The sequence below is a fragment of the Thamnophis sirtalis genome, unplaced genomic scaffold, assembly GCF_051295495.1.
Source record: "Thamnophis sirtalis isolate CommonGarterSnake01/CBP01778 unplaced genomic scaffold, rThaSir2_p1.2 scaffold_9, whole genome shotgun sequence".
Lineage (NCBI taxonomy): Eukaryota > Metazoa > Chordata > Lepidosauria > Squamata > Natricidae > Thamnophis > Thamnophis sirtalis.
The window spans coordinates 56,374,461-56,393,048 of record NW_028261389.1 but is presented as its reverse complement, the minus strand read 5'-3'; the positions used below and the strand labels follow the sequence as shown (position 1 = coordinate 56,393,048).

Below are 18,588 nucleotides of genomic sequence, written 5' to 3'. Positions count from 1 at the left end.
GCGGCAAGGATTGCCTTTGCCCAGAAATGGAAAAACAAATTAATCCCAAGTGAAGATGAAATAATAAGAAAGGTTATGGGCTGTGCCGAAATGGATAAACTAATTAAAGAAATCCAGGGAAAGGAAGAATCAGAATTCTACCAGATATGAGATAAATGGTATAGGTGGTTGGAGGAAAGAAACAAAAATCAATGAAAGAATATAACAAAACTCAAAAATAACAGTTATGAGTAAAATAAGAGGGTTAAGAATGGTGAAATCTAAATGAAATACAATAGAAGGGGAAATAATATAAGGTGAGCGGTATCGATTGATGATTGCTATTATAAAAAACAGGAAGTTCCTGTTCTTACTGTATTGAATAAATGTGGTGTACGTCTAACTTTTGTGTGTGTGTATTTTACATGTTTGTTAATAAAAATCTTTATTAAAAAAAAAGAAAAGACTGGACAGCCACCTTTCTGAAATGGCATAGGGTCTCCTGCTTTAGCAGGGGTGGGACTAAAAGATCTCCAATGTCCCTTCCAGCTCTATTCTGATTGATTTTTTTTAATTCTTAAGGAGTGGTACTTGGGGAGTCAGGTGCCAAGAGTAAATGCAAGTATCTGTGTGAGCATTTGCAAAACAAGATGCCTTTGGCCTATACTACACTTTCATCAACAGCCAGCTGATTCAATGCATCACATGCAAAGTAGATATCAAGTGACAGTAAGAGGACGACTATAATCTAGGACTAGACAAGATTCTCCAGGACACCGAACTGCCTTAAAAAAAAAGAACAATCCATGTTGCAAGCATGGAACCTGACTGCCTGGGCATCTAGATCCCAGTGGTCTCCAACCTTGGCAACTTTAAGACCTGTGGACTTCAACTCTGGGAGTTGAAGTCCCCAGGTCTTAAAGTTGCCAAGGTTGGAGACCACTGTGCTAATATATGCTAAGTGCGGCATGGACTGGCCTGTCATACCATACCTCACTGTCTTAGAATAACTTTATTGTCACTTTGAATGTACAGTAATCAGCACACATTAAAATGACATTTCGTAATTTTTGTCTTTTTATCCCAACCATTCACATTTTTGTTTTGTTTTAAGTCAGATGTAAAAAAGATCCTGGCAGATGCCCAGCATTTTACTGATAATTCAGTAAGGGTGATCATGGGAATTATATTGCCTGTTGATGGTTTAATGTAACTTTGTTAAAAGTGAGTCCACTTGACATACCTATTGACATACCTATTTATGCAATGTTTGTCTATGACTATAATAAATGTTAACTAAATAAATGTTCTTTGCAAGAGAGCATCCTTCTCACTCTATATCACTCTATATCTCACTCTATATTTATTATGAGAAGTACAGTATTTATATTCAATCATAAAGACAGAAAAAATTGAATGTTGTATCAACCACTTTAATAAAAAATAATCTTTAAAATACATATTATAGAATTGTTGCCTAGATTGTTTGGAGCATTAAAAGGAAATTACAGGAGGTCTTGGGTATGCTTTGAATTGAGCCTGTGCATTTCAATGGAAGTTTTATATAACTTAATCAAAGGCCCTTTGATTAATACAGCTAATTGAACATTTGTGTGTTTAAAATGTATATAAATATTGCACAAAATAAGAGCACAGCTTGTGGATTAAGTATGCGAACATACTAGGGGAGAAAGGAGTATATACAAATTTCTTAGTTCTATGTCAGATGCTTAGTTCCCAGGTGCAGTAAGTGCTGTGCTTGGTTCTTTGTATACAATTCAACCTCACTGGACATCCTGCTCTTTCTCTCTTGCATGCATGAAATTGTCCTTTGTCTGCCTTTCCATAAGGGTGGGTTGCAGAGGTGGGCTCCTACCAGTTCGCACCTATTCGGTAGAACCAGTTCGTCAAATCTACCGAATCGGTTAGAAGAGGTTCCACCAGTGGACCGGAAAGCAGGCCACACCTACAGAAGAGGTTCCAAAATTTTTTGAAACCCACCACTGGTCCTTGGATATGATTATTCTACACTATCATGCTCATATTTATAAAACTCAGTGCCTCTGTGAAAGGTAAGGATGATTACTACGTTTGTGGTACAATCAGAACATTGCGTGTGTTGAAGTTGTTTTAACGCAAACCAAAGATGCCTTTAAAAAAAAAGTTTACATCATATTCTTATGCATGCCAGTGCTGTGTGTGAGGTAATTTAAGGTGATTCTGACAAGTGTCGTCGGCATCTTCACATCCGGTCACATGGGCGGCAAGCCACTCCCATCCAGTCACATGGGCAGCAAGCCACTCCCACAAAGGAGGCCACACCCATAGAGTAGGTTTGAACAATTTTTGAAACCCACCATTGGTGGGTTGTTACCGGTTTGCACCGGTTCGAGCAAACCGGTACTGGAAATTGGGACTGAGTCGCTGAACTGGTAGGGACAGCCCCCTAACCCTGGTGGCCCATGCTGGCTTGGTTTTTCATTTTCTGTGCATGCACAAAACAATTTTGCTCAACTGCACACGCGCAAAGTGCGCATGAAGCAAACTGACACTAACCCACCCCTGCTTTCCATGCAAGGCAGATCTCTACAGCAGACCACTGGCTGAAGTAGTCCATGTTTTTAGAATAACTATTTGGCAAGTTCACAAAAATAATACTTCAAGACAACCTTTTACTTTGTCATTTACATAAAAAACACAATATATACAAAAAAGTCAAAAGTTTAATTAAATATAGCATAAAGATTTTCTTTCTTCTCAGATCAACATCTCATTTTAAAGAGTGGATTTGGGAAGGTTTTGTTTTTCTTCTGATACTTAGGAATATGCACAGAGGGCAATATAAGAAGTATTCAGCCAGTATCCTTTATCTGTTAAGCTTTATGTCTATTTGCTATACAACGCTTTTGAATTCACAACTTTTACACAATTTTAGAAATCCTCAAATCCTGTTAAAAGATATCCCTTATAACCTCCCTCTTCCCATGAGGCATGTACTTGGTTATACAGATCAGAGTCTTTAAATGCTAGTCTAATTCACAGAAGTCCTGCGAGAGTTTTCCTATAGACATTGATGCAAACGAGAAAAAAATGGTTGAATGAATTCTTCTATTATTTGGAAATTGCACTTGGAGCACATTTGTACAGCTGAACACCTCACTGTAAACTTTGGGAATGGGGCTTTCATGATCTGGGGCTAGAACTAATCAGTGATCCAAGGATATGTGAATATATGCTCCAAAATATTTGTAAGCATAAAAATGAGAGGAAAGGCCCCAATGACTTGCAGGCAATACCGTATTAAGCTTCTCAAATGGCTGTGCTCACATAAGCATTTACCTGTTTTTGCTTTTATTGTACTATAAACATTTCTGCTGCTCTCTAAGCAATCACTGAAATGTCACCTTTATTATTCACTGAATGTGCATGGATTCTACCAGATTTTAAGATCCTATTGTTTTGGAAATCCATGGGTTTGGGAAACTGTCAGTATTTGAAATATGAATTTACTGTGGCCTCCTAGTGGCCAGCGGAGCTGGCAGTAGAGTCGGACAATGAGGAGGTTGGGGAGGAGCATGGGCCAGTCCTGGAGACTGGGGAAGGCTCGGATGAGGGCTCTGCGTCAGAGGTAGAGATGGGACTGAGGCCGTTTGGTAGTGATGAGGTCCCTATGGAGCTAGGCAGCAGTGAGGCAGAAGAACAGCTGGAGCCTGTTCCCAGTGTGCGCATGTGCAGAGCTGCCAGAAGAAAAAAACAACTCAGAAAGCAGGATTGACTTGGGAGTAAAGTCACAGATGGAAGGTGATTGGCCCCTCCGATAGGAAATAAAAGAGGAGTGAAAGGTTTTTGCAGGAAACAATTCGTTCGTTTGGTTGTTAAGATTCATTTCAGGAGTGTGAAAATCTGTCCGTGAACCTCAGAAACTCTGTACCCAGTCTTTCTTTGCACAGCACCTCATTTGGAAAATATTTACATGGCAGCTTTCCAAGATAGATAAGGTCTGTAGTCATAATTACTCCTTTGAAAGACTGTTTACCAGGCCTTGGCTGAATGTGAATGAGAGGAAGTCACATTTGTTTAATAAAAGGGGTTTTGTTGGGACCAGGACTCTCCTTCGTGCTTTTTGGGGAAGCCTAGGTTAGAACAGAATTACAGGTAGTCCTTGACTTACAACAGTTCATTTAGTGACTGTTCAAAGTTATGGCACTGAAAAAAGTGACATGATCATTTTTCACACGTATGACGGTTGCAGCATCCCCATGGTCATGTGATCAAAATTAAGATTCTTGGCAACTGGCTCATGTTTATGAGGGTTTCAGTGTCCCGACCTTTTGTGACCTTCTGACAAGCAAAGTCAATGGGGAAGCCAGAGTCACTTAACAATCGTGCCACTAATTTAACAACTGCAGTGATTCATTTAACAACTATGGCAAGAAAATGATTGCAAAGTAGGGCAAAATTAACAAATGTTTCACTTAGCAACATACATTTTGGGCTCAATTGTGGTCGTCGTAAGTTGAGGACTACCTGTATACTAAGAGGTTATACAGTTCAAGAAGCTGATGGATTATAGAATCTACAAACAAACAGAGCTAGCTGTTTGTGTGGCTAGAAAGGCTGACCAGCAGAATTCAGATAAGAAACCTCTTCCAAATTAACCTTTTACATTCTTATTTCTAAGAGCTGTTTATAGTCAATAAACAGGCAAATCTATTGATAGAATGATTTCTAGGAAATTTGAGTAATACAATAGATGAAAATTTGATTGATACACTTCAAGATGACATCCCTTAGTTATCCACAACACATTTACGGAAACCAAGCATTAGCAGTACCATTACCTTAACATTGTTAAATGTCACTTGTTATCTTTTAGTTACAATATCGGTATCTTCCCTATCCCCAAAGCAAGCTTTTCCCTCCATAAAAAGTGCAACCCAGCTGAAGGGCGAAAATGTCATTCCTTTAAACAGCAGTAGCTTTGGAATGAATGCTTATGTGTCTCTACATTATACCAATAAGGAGATTTTAATAGCACTTAAGACTAAAATAGCATTGGATCCAAATTGTTCACTCTTGGTCAAGGCGTATGTTGATTCCTGAAAAGCACTGTCCCATGCTGTGACACACTGGTGCAATGAAACCATCTGTCAAGCTCTTCCATACAGTTTGCACGGATGGCAAGATCAAAAGGATAGACTTTATGAATGGCATCACAACCCTAGACAAAAAAAGAGAGACTTTGTTAGCAATAATTTCTTAAACTTCTTTACCTTTGTAAAGAAAATGACTAGATCTGAAGCATCCTGAATAAGACATAATTTTAGTACATGAGAAGCAGGATAGAATTAGTCTTACTATAGAATACAAATGCCTACAAAATAATTTAAATAGCTTAGAAGCACCTGTATTGCAATTTAGTGCAATTAATATCTTTATTTATTTATTAATTAAATTTATATAGCTATCCATCTCATTAAAAGTGACTTTGGGTGTTGTACAATAATTGGTAAAGAACAATACATATATAAAAACATACAGTTAAAAATATAAAAATCAGCATTAAAATTATAAAAACTAAAAACACACTGCAAACCCCAAGCAGAGAGAGTACATTCACCTTAATCTACATAATATTTACTCAAGCATCATTACATTTCAATTGCATTAAATGGGTCTGATAAAGTACCAATGATGTTTATAGTCAAAATAAGTTTTTTTCACATATACACCTTGGTGTAATAAATATTAACATATTTTTATAAGCATGACAAGTTATAGAAAGGACAGTCAGGATAACACTGGCCAAATCCACACATTATGTTCAACAATAATCTAATTAGTTTCATTTTTTTAGTTTTGTTATGTAGATGTAGATATAGTATCATGATTGTGAAACATGGTTTACCATGTAGTATGATATGCAGATCCAGTAACTGTACTATGTTTTACTCAATAAGTCATGAATTAAAATCACAATGGCATGATCAATATACCTGGATATTGTTTGGTTTTAGTCTGCAATCATACTAACATAATTTGAATGAGCACCAAAGAACATTCTGCACCTCAATTTTAGTAAATATGTGCAGAATTGCATCAACTTTCTTTGCTTTTTGAGTGCTATTTATTATTTTGTCATTTGCTCTTCGGTTGTATGAAAATGAAATGATGTTTTCTACTCACATGAAAAAGGAAGAAAAAAGTTCTCCTGCATTCAGTTCTTCCTTAGTGATGCTCCAAAAATCTGTTAATCACTAAATGGTGATTTAAAAAAGTTTTCTGTATTTTTTCCTCCCAATTCATGGTTATCTAAATTTTTGTAGCCATAATCTGATAGGTCAATATTCATTTCCAATTCCAGTTAGATCTCAATTAATAGGATTACAATCTTGGCTATTTGAAGAACTAATAAAGAAATGCCCACCCCCTTCTTTTCTACCTACCTGCCCAAGATAAAAAATTTTCTGCTCCCAGTTTCCCTGTTTGCAAGCTAAGAGTTATTTTCACATCATAGCAGATGCTAGATACCATCTTGCTATGTTCTACACATTCATACAACTTTGTCATAACTACTAAAAACCTGGATATATTCAAATGCAAGCTTATTATGTTCAACAAAAGCAGCACTGATGCTATCAGGATTGGGAGTTGATAATAAGGTCGTATTTGGGGTAACCTCTAGTTTTTTCTCTTGGTTTCACTCTACCTTCCTGATCCATGCCACTACGCTATTTTTTTTAAGTTCCTTATCCTTAAGACTATCTTACCTTTTCCTTCTTTTCTTTCTGCACTATACTGCACTATACTTCACTGTATTAAATGCTAATCTGCTAAGGGCAAGCTGTAGGAAAACCCATATTATGTTATGGTTAATGTATTTCACTCATTTATAAAAATCCAATCACTTCTGCTTAGAAGTGTACTCCTGTGATGGCATTGGAATAGCATGACCCCTTACCAGCCTAATGGCCTTATTAGTTGTGGACACTCCCACAACACCTGACAGGTTGCTGCTATCTTGCAATGATGTGTTGATGGCTGATATTTGAAATAGCTATTTGAACTATATTTGAACCAAGTATATCAGAGGTGGTATTGAGGAGGTTCTGACCAGTTCTGGAGAACTGGTAGCGGAAATTTTGAGTAGTTCGGCGAACTGGTAAATACCACCTCTGACTGGCCCCACCCTCATCTATTCTCTGCCTCCTGAGTCCCAGCTGATCGGGAGGAAAAGGAGATTTTTCAGAATCCTTCCCCTGGAGTGGGGAGGGAATGGAGATTTTACAATATCCTTCCCCTGCCACACCCACCAAGCCATGTCCACCAAGCCATGCCCACAGAACCAGTAGTAAAGACTTTTGAATCCCACCACTGAAGTATATTCTTCTGACTGGCATAAGCTTGAGATTTCTGATAACTTTTTTTGAACAAGCACGAATCATGTTAAGCCATTTGACGATTCAAAATTCAGTAGCAGCAACATGTTGCTAATATTCTTTCTTGTGTTCTCTAATAATTCCTGTCAAACTGGAAAAAAAAATCTCCTCTTTCTTCCTTCTTTCTGCTAGAACCTGTGGCTCTTCCATCCCTCTGCCAGTCGGCTCCACAATTGATAGGGCTTTCAGTTAGGACAGGTAGAGGAAAAAGGATGCCGCGCTAGGAGGAGACTCTATGATGGGGGAACTGGACTTCCGGTTGGTTCCTGAATTGAACAGGGGGCTTCCAGTTAGGACCTTTGGGGCTCTTTGAGTGTTTAAGGTTGCTGACCCCTATGCTAGAACTATAGAACAATTTCTTCATCCTTTTCAGAAAACAAATAGGAAAGTTGAATCTGCATTTTAAAGGTAGGTATTTTTTCGAGGGTACAATGGGTATTTCTGCAAGTCTTAAGATTCCTGTTTCCCCCCTTTAATTTCTTCAAAACGTCCACGATTTTGCATCTACAATTAGGGCCTGAGGCCTGCTTGGCCCCACCCATTCTTGTTCTAAGCCATAAATAAAAAATAATAATTTTGCTAATATTGAAGTTTTCCATAGAGCATCATGAGATGCTTGTAGTATTTTTAATGCCCTATTTTCATTTACATGTTAGTTAATTGGGGCTTTTCATTTAAAAACACAACTTCTGTTTTTAACTTCTGCTGAGATTCTTTAATGACTTCGAAATCCAAACAGGCAAGCAACTAATCACAAATTTGATTTACTTTTGCCATGGTTACAATAGCAATCCATACAAGTGAGGTAGATCTAGGAGATTTCTTTCAATCCTCCCAGGAAACAAAACTAAAATTACAAATCTGCAGTGAATTGCAAGCATTAAAATTCTTGTTTTCATTTTAGTAATTTAGGTTTCCATCTTATTCCTATAATTACAGACAGAATTTGGCATCTCTTACTGGAGACATTGATAATGAATCAATAGATCACATAATTACCGCCAAGCATATACCACAAGGATCTATTTTAAAGAATATGTAAATATTCATACAGGACTTGCAATATACTTCTTGACATTTCTTCCTCAAGTTAAGTCTGCAGCCAAAGGAAAGGAGAAAGATCTATTTAGGCAACAGAAGAATGCAGAGTGGCAACTTTTCTAGAGCATGCTTGCAAATAGCTCATTCAAAGTGCTTGGTATTGGCACAGGTTCAAATTATTCTTTTACGCCTAACAGATAATGTAGCTATGACCACCAGTATTACAAAACCTACAAAAGGGTACAATAAGTTAAAGGTCCAAATTAAATTCAAACAGTAACCATAGCTTTTAAAGAAGAAATTACTGTATTCTCATGATTATGATTTATTTTTTTAAAAACCCTTCAATTATCCTCTAAGCCTGATGAAATTATTTTTTTGGTGCATGCTTTTAATTCAGTTCATAGAGAGGTGAAGCTCTCTGTCCTCCAATGTGGGGTGTGTAATTGTTTCTCCACTCAGGGTGCGTTCTGGGTGCAGAAGGAATGCAAGGTCAAGTTCTTCTTTAAATTTTTGGCAGGCTAACAGTGTAACAACTCCTCTCTGTTGGCATGTCAGCAATGCTTTCTAACTGATGGTTTCAAAAGTGTTTCTCTACCCAGGATAGTATTCAACCTTCAGCAGCTATTGTCTTAAAGTGGGTAAATAGTAAAACTCCTGTTTTGAAGGTGAAGAAACAAAACATGGCACGAGAATTGCACTCACTTATGAAACTGCATGAAGCAAGGTGTGTGTTTATGCCTCTGTGTTCTGTGCATCTGAGAATCTAATATAACTATCCACAAATTGGAGTTTATTTGGCTCTTTCCCAAAGGACATTGGGAGCATTTGAGAAGAATTCATACCCTGCCCTCAAAACAAGCAACAGTTGCACACTCCTTAACCAAAGGGATTCCACAGGAAGACAGAACAATGGTCTCACGTGTCCATTCACCTGACTCAGCCTTCAGATTTTTGGGCAAGAGTTACTGGAATGGGAAATCACCCTTTGGGGAATCCTAAAAAGTCCTAATAAAACAGTGAAATGACCTTAAATGCTCTGTTTCTATGGGTAGGGCCTATAAAAGCAAACTTACTTGATATAGCCTTTTCACTTTCCCAGGGGAATTCAGTTATGAAACATGCATTGGATTTTCTTATTTTTTTATACTAAAAAAAGGCCCAAGATTGGGACCACTTATGTGAAGAGAGAAGATCTTAGAGCTTCTCAGTGGTAATATCCCACTTATGAATTTTCCTCTCCAAAGTGGCCTCCATAATATCAGCAACACTTTTGAGATTTGTCAGTGTGCCGTGTGTGTGTGTGTGTGTGTGTGTGTGTGTGTGTGTGTGTGTGTGTGTGTGAGAGAGAGAGAGAGAGAGAGAGAGAGAGAGAGGGAGGGAGGGAGGGAGGGAGGGCGGGAGATATTGAGAGAGATATGCTGGTGATTGTGTTTTATCCCTATAGAGACAGTACTCTATTTATGACTGAAATTAAGTCCTGAATTATGGTGGTAAGTCGTTAAGCAGGTCATCATGTGATTGTGTCCTATTTTATGACCTTTTGGGTCTGTTGTTAAGTGAATGTTGCCATTGTTAAATGAGCACAATGATCATTAAGTGAGCCCATTATAATCAATGGACATTTTTTGCTTGAAACCAGAAATAAATGCCAGCTTCATGAAAAAAATCATAAAACACACGTCATATAACTGTGGGATGCGTAATTGACCATAAATGTGGACCAGTTGCTAAGTGCCCAAAATACGATCACATGACTGCAGGCAGGACCAGCTTACAGAACTTCAAAACTTGTACGTAGCTCTGGGGAGATTGAATAGCTGCTGAACGACCAGTCATAAGTCAAGGCCACCTGTATTTTGCTATGGCAGACTCTTATAGAAATAATATTAGCAATCTCTACAACTGAGGCAAAGGTCTTTTTGCTCTTGCAAAACCACAAACCACAAAAGATGGATTCCTGAATATTCTGTCTTTTTATCACTTTGACCAATCTTCAAGGCTGACCATGCATAGTCCGTAGCAATGCAGATCAATGTTGGGGAAGAGTTAATGTTGGATATTTCTTACATTTATTGAAAAATTGCCTCTGAAAGCCTTATTTAAATATCTACATCAAAAATACCCAGGTGATTTTTGCTAGTCAATAAGAATTCGAAGAATGTTGACTGACAATCATGAAGAAAGTTCAGTAAGTTCCAGGTTAAGAAATGCTAAGTTATACCACTGCTTTAATTGGAATAAGGCAGTTCCGTCTGTTATTAGGTTCCATGAAACAAAGAGAGATAATGCAATTCCAAGAATTATAATCAAGAACTTGATAACTGTGGGATAAATTAGCACTTGGCCAAGTATCCCCTTTCTTCAGTGATCATAGATTTTTTGAAATTATCAAATTTGACAGCTTACAATCTATAAATGAATTATAGTTAAATCATAGTACAAAAAGCTCTAAATAAGCCCAGAGATAGTCTTTTCTGGATGTTAAAAACCTCATTAATGAAATATTTCCACTTCCTGGTTTAATGAACATATCCCTTCTGAAATAGTTAATATGTTGAATCCAGTCTTGAAAGGGTTTATGCTCACAAATGCTCACAGTGCAGAAAATCACTTTCCTATATTTGTGCCATAGTAATGCCTAATAAGGAGATACATTTTCAGTGAGATAATTTACAGCCATGGTTGAAATGTAGGGATTCAACACTCACTAAAAGCACTTCTCAATGATTTCTTCTGACAGTATTGTCATTGTTGTGCATCTTGCAACAAATAACATACACTTTTGCATATCTTTCACATACATACAAGCTGAAAAATTGGAGGCTCATGGTTAACAAACTCATGCCACGATCAGCTTACTTTATGGATTATGGCAAGATGACTCTTTACCCCAGAAACATACAGTATCTGAATATGGGAATAATGGTGTCATTCCTTAAGGGGGTGGGGTGTTCTACACCTATTGTTAAGTATATATGTAAGTTCATTAATAATAAATAAATAAATAAATAAATAAATAAATAAATGGTCCTTTCTGGGAAATAGTGGCCCAATATTGCTTAAAAACAATTTCTCCTCCACACTTGTGTTCCCCCCCCACCAATCACTGTAGTTGAAAGAATGTGCATGTACAAATAGCCATTATGAATGCCACCCTCAATGATATCTCAAATACAATGTTTCATAATAGAGCACATATGCACATTCAGACATTGTAAGGAAAAGCAAAAAAAGCACAGGCATGTATGAACTTGTCCTAAGTTAAACCATAGCTACAATAATGTAATAAAGAATTACTGTAAAGCATTTTGCAAATCAATGCTGCATTGGTCCTGAAGCAACATATAAGATACTACAAAACTGATCTGAGAACTTTCCATAGTGAGAAAAAAACCATTTTGCTGGAGAAAAAATTCAGTATGGGATCATGTCCCATGTTTAGGCCTACTGCAGATTTTTTAAAATTTTTATTTGTTGAGTTGTTTAAATTTTTGAGGTTGGGAAATCCCATCCTCAAAAAAAAATCTCCCCAAGGATATTGGTGGAAATTAAGCAATCCTGCCATTCTTTCATATGTCTGGCCAAAGAATGATATGAGACCTGTTCTAAAAATATTCTCATTGTAACCAGAGGAAGATAAAAATGTCTTTGTTTTAAAGAGAAAAGGAAACCAAGCAACCAGTCAGCCAGGAAATAGAGACAACCTCTCTCCCCAGCCCTCCAACATCTGTAGGTCTTCTTTTTTGGCCTTCCAATCTGCAGCCAGCTGGGTACATGGTAAGTTGGCACCCTGTGATGCTAAATTCCATCTAACTGGCATTCATTATACATATTAAGCATATCAACTCAGTAGATTTTATTTGCAGTAAATGTGATGCAATTAGATTGTAAGCCTTGCTACCTTTCAAATAAATCACTCTAACATTACTTTTTGCAATATTTGGGATCACAAAAGGCAGCTGATTGCATTTTCCACATTGCTTGCACAGGGAAGCTATTAACATTTCCGTAGAAAGTCTTACCAGATGTGTAGGCAACTGAGCACCGCAAAGAGAATTCCTGCAACCAGGGCCAAGGGAACAGCAAGGACAAGTGTCAGGAGCTTATATATCAGGTACTTGCTGAGCTCAAAGAGAGCGTGGCTGCAGACCCAGACTTTATCGAAAGAGTGAATGGACGAAGGTTCTGCTATCACGTCCTCAAACCCCAGCTGGAACAGAGGGAAACAAGCATGAGCACAGCAAATACAGCTTCTCTTCTGAAATGCAGAGTGGGGTCTTCACGGGGAGGGTAAGCGCCAGGCAACAGGCAGTAGTGACAACCTGTTACAGCTTCTGTCATTGTTCAGAAAGAATCTGTCTGATTGGCATGGAAGGGTTTAAGGGGTCCCCAAACTTGGCAACTTTAAGACTTGTGGGCTTCAACTCCAGCATGACTGGAGAATTCTGGGAGTTGAAGTCCACAAGTCTTAAAAGTTTGCAAGTTTGGGGGACCCCTGATTTAGAAGCCCGTGGATTCAAAAGATGGGTACGATCTACAACTCAGGAACTACCCCTGAGCCTAAACAAACGGGCTTTCCTTTTCTGAAGAGCAAGGGAGCGAACGAGGAGGAAACCGGCACCCTAAATCAGGGGGTCTCCAACCTTGGCAACTTTAAGACTTGTGGACTTCAATTCCCAGAATTCCTCAGCTGGCTGAGGAATTCTGGGAATTGAAGTCCACAAGTCTTAAAGTTGCCAAGGTTGGAGACCCCTGCCCTTAAATGACAGAGCAGAGGAATTCTCACAGGCTGGAATCGGGATGGGGAAGGGCGGGGTTGGAAATTCCACGCGCTAAACTCGCCTTCAACGGCATAAAGAGAAAAAAAAACCGCTCCACTTCCTCGAAGGGGGCTCAAAGTGCGAGGACGTGGGGTCCAACAGGAGATTCCTGATCTCCGCGGGGATCAGGGAGCCGTCACTCACCTTCAGGTGGCTGTTAAGTCCGCGCGGGTCCCGGTCGGGCGCTGCTTTCTCCGAATTCTTGCCGGTGTCGGACGGCGCGGGGCTGTCGCTCCGATCGAAGCCGTCTTCATCCATGAAGATTTTGGTGTCCGCTTTCTCTTTCTCCAGCCCCATGACGGTCGCTCGCCTGGGCAGCCCGGCTCTGCTGCGGAGCAATTCCTGGGCTGTGGCCTCCCCCACCTCTCGGTGCTCCCTCCTTTGCCCTGGGCTCCTACCCTCGGGTGCAGCTGGGCAGGCGAAGCCAAGGGCAGACCTCGCCCTCTCCGCGCGAGTTCGGCTGCCGCAAACAGGAGCGGCAGAGCCGGTTGGAAGTGGCAGACGCGCCCGCTTGGCAGCCGCGCATGCTCGCAAAGGCTGTGCCTGAGCTTTTGACAGCTAGTTTCGTGGATTTAACTTTATCCCAAGACTCCTATCTCTATAATCCCAAAGGTGCTTTTTCAAGGGGGCAATTTGACACTCTGGTTTTGCTTTGAAGACGTTTCACTTCTCATCCAATTGTTCTCCAATGTTCATGCCACGGGCTTATGAAGTGGCTCATAAAAGCTTCCTAAAGTGGTTCATAAATGCTTCATAAACGCATGGCACAACACAGGTGCCAGTGTTCCAAGTATCATGTAGAATTAAATCAGAGACCAAGGCAAAACTATCCTTAAAGTTCCAATTTAATAAATCAGACATTTTGGCATTATGCTATGGAATCCCAATACTGGGAATGACATCACAATTCCACCCAGGGTGGGTATGGCCGGCTTGATGCTGCCTCCTATGCACATGCACAGGGGAAGCGCCCGCTGGGGTGGGCCAGGGCCACTTTCTGGTTTATTGTCCACCCACAAGGTCCAGATTTTGCTCCCTTAAATCTTGGATTTCCTCCCTTAAATGGGATAATTGAAATGGAGTAGAAATAAATAAGATATATTAGAAAGAAAAGGAAAAAAAATATGTAAAACAAAGGAAAGGAAAAAAAGAAAAGCCTAAGGAGGGGATTGAGAAGGAGGAAAGGAAAGGGAAAGATGAATTGAAAAAAGAAAAAGGAAAGGAAGGGGGAAAGAAATGGAAAGAGAAGGGAGGGGACAGGAGGAGGAGAGAGATGAAAATGGAAGGGAGGGAGGGAGATTACAACCATTAAGGATTCTTCTTTTTTTTGTTCTTGTTGTTGCTTGTCATCTTTGTATAGATATCCTATCAATTTCTGTAGCCTTCTAGTTTGTTAATGACTAGTTTGCTAATCTAAACTTTATCTTCTAATATTAGAGATTCTCATAAATAAATTAGATCTCACTACTTTGATTTTCTTGGTGACAGTTACTATCTGCCAATTTAAATAAATAGTGCATGCAAATTTTTGCTTGTTTCACCAGAAAAGAAGAAAAAAAAGGAAAAACAAATAACTTCTTTCTTCATATCTTGAAGTTTCTTGAAGTGTCCAATGAGTATTAGAAAGAAAGACTGGCAATAGGAATTCATTTTGTGTCAATTTCTACAATTGCACCAAATTGTGTTCTCACCTATTCTCAGTATTTCTTTCTCTGTGATTTTTTTCCTTTAGAAATAAGATAAGCAGATTTAAAAAAAAAACATTAACAACCTTACTTGACTTGTAGGTTCTATAGGAGTGAAAGGAGACAAGTCAGCATTAGTCAAAAGCTAAACAATGGGAACTGCACTGAAAATGGTAAAGTTCATTCATTTATCTTTTGATCCACAAATAGAGGATATTCCTGTTTAATCTGCAAGACACAGACTTCTGTATTTCATACACAAAACAGCTATCTTTCCTAAACATAAAAAGGATTCTTTATATTCCTAAAGTAGTAAAAGTTTAGGACTACATTTGTTTTTGTAGGAAGGATTTCCCTAACAGAAACTGGTCATATTGTTCTACTACGCACCTGCTGAGTCATCGATTCTTCCACCAAAAAATAAAAATAAAAATAAAAAACACCTTTCTTTTTGGAAATCATGGCAATCTGTGTTATATGCATATATTTTTGATCAACTAACAACTGTTATATCAATTGAGGTGTCTTTTAGTCATGAATAATACTCTTACTTGGACAATACATTTTTCATGTACCAATTGAATCACTAAGACAGTTTGTGAATGGGAAGTTCCACATCTCTTTGGCAGCCCAACACCTGCTTCCAAGGTGTTAAAGATGCTGACTAATCTCAAAGGTCTGCATGTCCCTAAATTATTATATACATTCAGTACAGAAAAGCATTCCTGGTTTATTGAGATCAGATCAGTGATGGTGAATTTATGACATGTATGCCAAAGGAGATACACCACCATGTTTTGGGTGACATGCCAGTATTCAATAGGATCCAACAACAAAAGCTTGCCCTATTCTTGGGTGATTTTCAGAAGCTGCAGAGACTGTGTGAAAATGGGGTGTGTTCTTGCACAAACGTCTTGAAATCATGCATGAGGCCCATGCTCTCACGTGGCTGCAGAACCTCTGAAAAAATCACAACAGAGTGATGCATGCTTTTGCACACTTTTGGAGGCTTCAGAGCTACAGGACAGCATTCTCCAAAGCTGCTTCCAGGGTGAAGGCTTTGTGGGGCAGCCTCGGGTAGGCCACAGAGAGCTGTCAACAGAAAGAGAACACAACCTGAAGATACTATAAGTAGTGCGCAGCAAATCTTGGGGAGTGCTGGCCCACAGAAGCAATCACGTGTTGCCCAAGGCTTGCACATCTTGGAGAACAGCACAAGGTGACCTATTTGAGTGGCAATGTTGGCACTAGGGCTAAAGTCAAGGATGAAGGCTAACTTCACGCTATCAGTGAGTGCTGCTATTCAAAGTGGCCTAGATTGGTGGAGGTGGGGGGAATGTGAGAGAATTGTTTCTCTTTTGTTCAGGGAATTTGTGTTTATGACATGCTAGCAGAGTCAAATTAGGCATTTTCCAAATTTTTGACATGCCAAGCCCAAAAGGTTTGTCATCACTGATTAGACTGTCAGCCTGCAGACAAAGATTTTTTTCCATTAATTATGCATCAATTGCTTTGGGACTCTGTTTGCGGAAGAGCAAAAAATAAATAAATGCATCAAGCAAACAAGAAAATGGGTTACTATATTGATATTAAAAGAAAATGTACAGTGCAACTCTGGACTCTGAAAATTTTTCTAAACTACAGTTCTAATATCTAATAGGTAAGCAATTACATTATTTCATTAATCATTGTCATTGGGATTAGGTTAGTTTGATGTTAAAAGTGAAGCAGTGAGCCTACAATTTGGTTCAGGAATTGTAGTTTGCTTCCTTTCTAAGTCTGTTCCATTGCAATTATTACCTCTTTGCCCCACAAAGGTTAGAAATATCTGTTGTTTCTACTTTTGCCCAAAGCAGAAATCTTTGGCTTTCTTCATTAAAGTAAAACATTTCAAACTATTCTTTCGATGCACAATATATTTCAAAGTATTGTGCATAGAATTTTTAAACATGGTTTCACTTCAATTTATTTTGGATAGAATCTTTTTTTAAATAGTCTAAGACAATTTAAAAAAAGAATCCACACAGAATTTTAAAAAATCCTATGCACAATAAATAAAATATTATTTTAAAATACATTAAAAAATAAAATAAAAAAACCCAGCTCACTTACCAGCAGGCTTGCACTCCAAGTAAACCCAGAATGATGTAGATGTTAATACAAAGAACTGAGCAAATTGAGATGGTGAAATTAGTCAGGGAAATATTTTTCAAAGAAACTTTGCCACCATTTTTCGGAGCAGACCTCCAACCTCCGGGCCCCTCCCCTCCGGAAAATCCAGGAAGTAACACTTGCGACCTCTCTAGCCATTTCCTGGAGCTCTATGGTACTTGGTCATTTTTTCTTATAAAAGTGAGTAAAAGGGGCGGGGGGGGTCCGTTTTGTTGCTTTAACATTTTAATATCTTCAATGAAAGTACTGAGACAGAGAGAGAGGTTAGACAAGGTGTCTTTTGTCTTGCCCTGGTTAGGATTTCTTAAGCAAATCCACTGGGCTTTCAACATGAAGCCAGAAAATCAGGACTTTTTAAAAACGACCCAGGACAGGGGACAAATTGTTATAAAGCGTGACCGTCCCACTGAAATCGAGATGTCTGGTCACCTTAAGTATGGGAGCTGTGGGCAAGAACCGCTGTTAGAAATGGGCAGAAGCTGAAGAACTATGGTTCTTCTCTATGGGAAGAACCTGAAGGCAGACACTCACAAAGTGAATATATGTGATGACACATCATTCCCATTTGCCAGCCCGGCCCTCTGCTTTTAAACCAGTAGTGGGATTCAGCCAGTTTGCATTACTTCAGGAGAACCGGTTGTTAACTTTCTGAGCAGTTTGGTGAACTGGTTGTTGGCAGAAATCATTAAGACAGAGAAGTGATTGTTAAATTATTTGAATCCTGCCACTGATTTAAACCCAGTGCTAGGTTACTACTATATATCATAGTAATGATATGTCTGATCTGGCCTTCCTTGAACAGCCTTAGCTCAATCCTGGCAAAACAAAGTGGTTAACAGCACTTGGATCTTCTGGTTTTGGATATTTGTCATCCTTTTACCTGAATGGGATGGTGACTACATTTGTGGCTACTTTGTAATCTAAGGGTCTTCCTAGACTCTTGAATCCTACTCAAAGAAGAGTGGTAGTTGTGGCCAGAATAGTCCTTGCATAAATCCTCTAGTTGTGCCCATTCCTGGATCAAAAGATAGTCCATACAGTCAGTCACTCATGTCTTATATCTTGCAAGTGGATTATTGTGATACACTTTACATGGGGCTGCCGTGGAAAACCATTCAAAACCACATCTGGTTCAGAATGCAGTGGCATAAGCCGGGATAGGCCGCCCTTTCTATGCCCATATAGCACCTCTGATTCATGAGCTGCACTGATTACCAGTAAGCCTCCAGGTGCAATTCAATATGTTTGTGTTATCTATAAATCCTGACATGAATAATAATCTCTCATGGTATCTGCCCATCCTGTATGATGAGACAGAGATGCCTTCTTCAGAGTCTTAGCAATTAGCAACTGTTATCTAGGTGTATCCACCATGCAATCGTTGTTGGAGGCACAGGATTCCTGTGCCCCCTTATCTTAGGAGCCAAGGTGGCGCAGTGGTTAAAAGCA

At 39.0% G+C, this 18,588-nt stretch overlaps 1 protein-coding gene across 1 annotated transcript; it reads right to left on the bottom strand.

Annotated features, from left to right (window-relative positions):
- Positions 1 to 1,394: 1,394 nt before the first annotated feature.
- Positions 1,395 to 13,765, bottom strand: CAV2 (caveolin 2). The gene is made up of 3 exons (XM_014076673.2): positions 13,427 to 13,765; positions 12,485 to 12,672; positions 1,395 to 5,200 (listed from the first exon to the last, which is right to left on the bottom strand). The coding sequence occupies exons 1-3, from the start codon at positions 13,577 to 13,579 to the stop codon at positions 5,050 to 5,052; spliced, it is 492 nt and encodes a 163-aa protein (XP_013932148.1). The 5' UTR covers positions 13,580 to 13,765; the 3' UTR covers positions 1,395 to 5,049.
- Between the last annotated feature and the right edge of the window lie 4,823 nt (positions 13,766 to 18,588).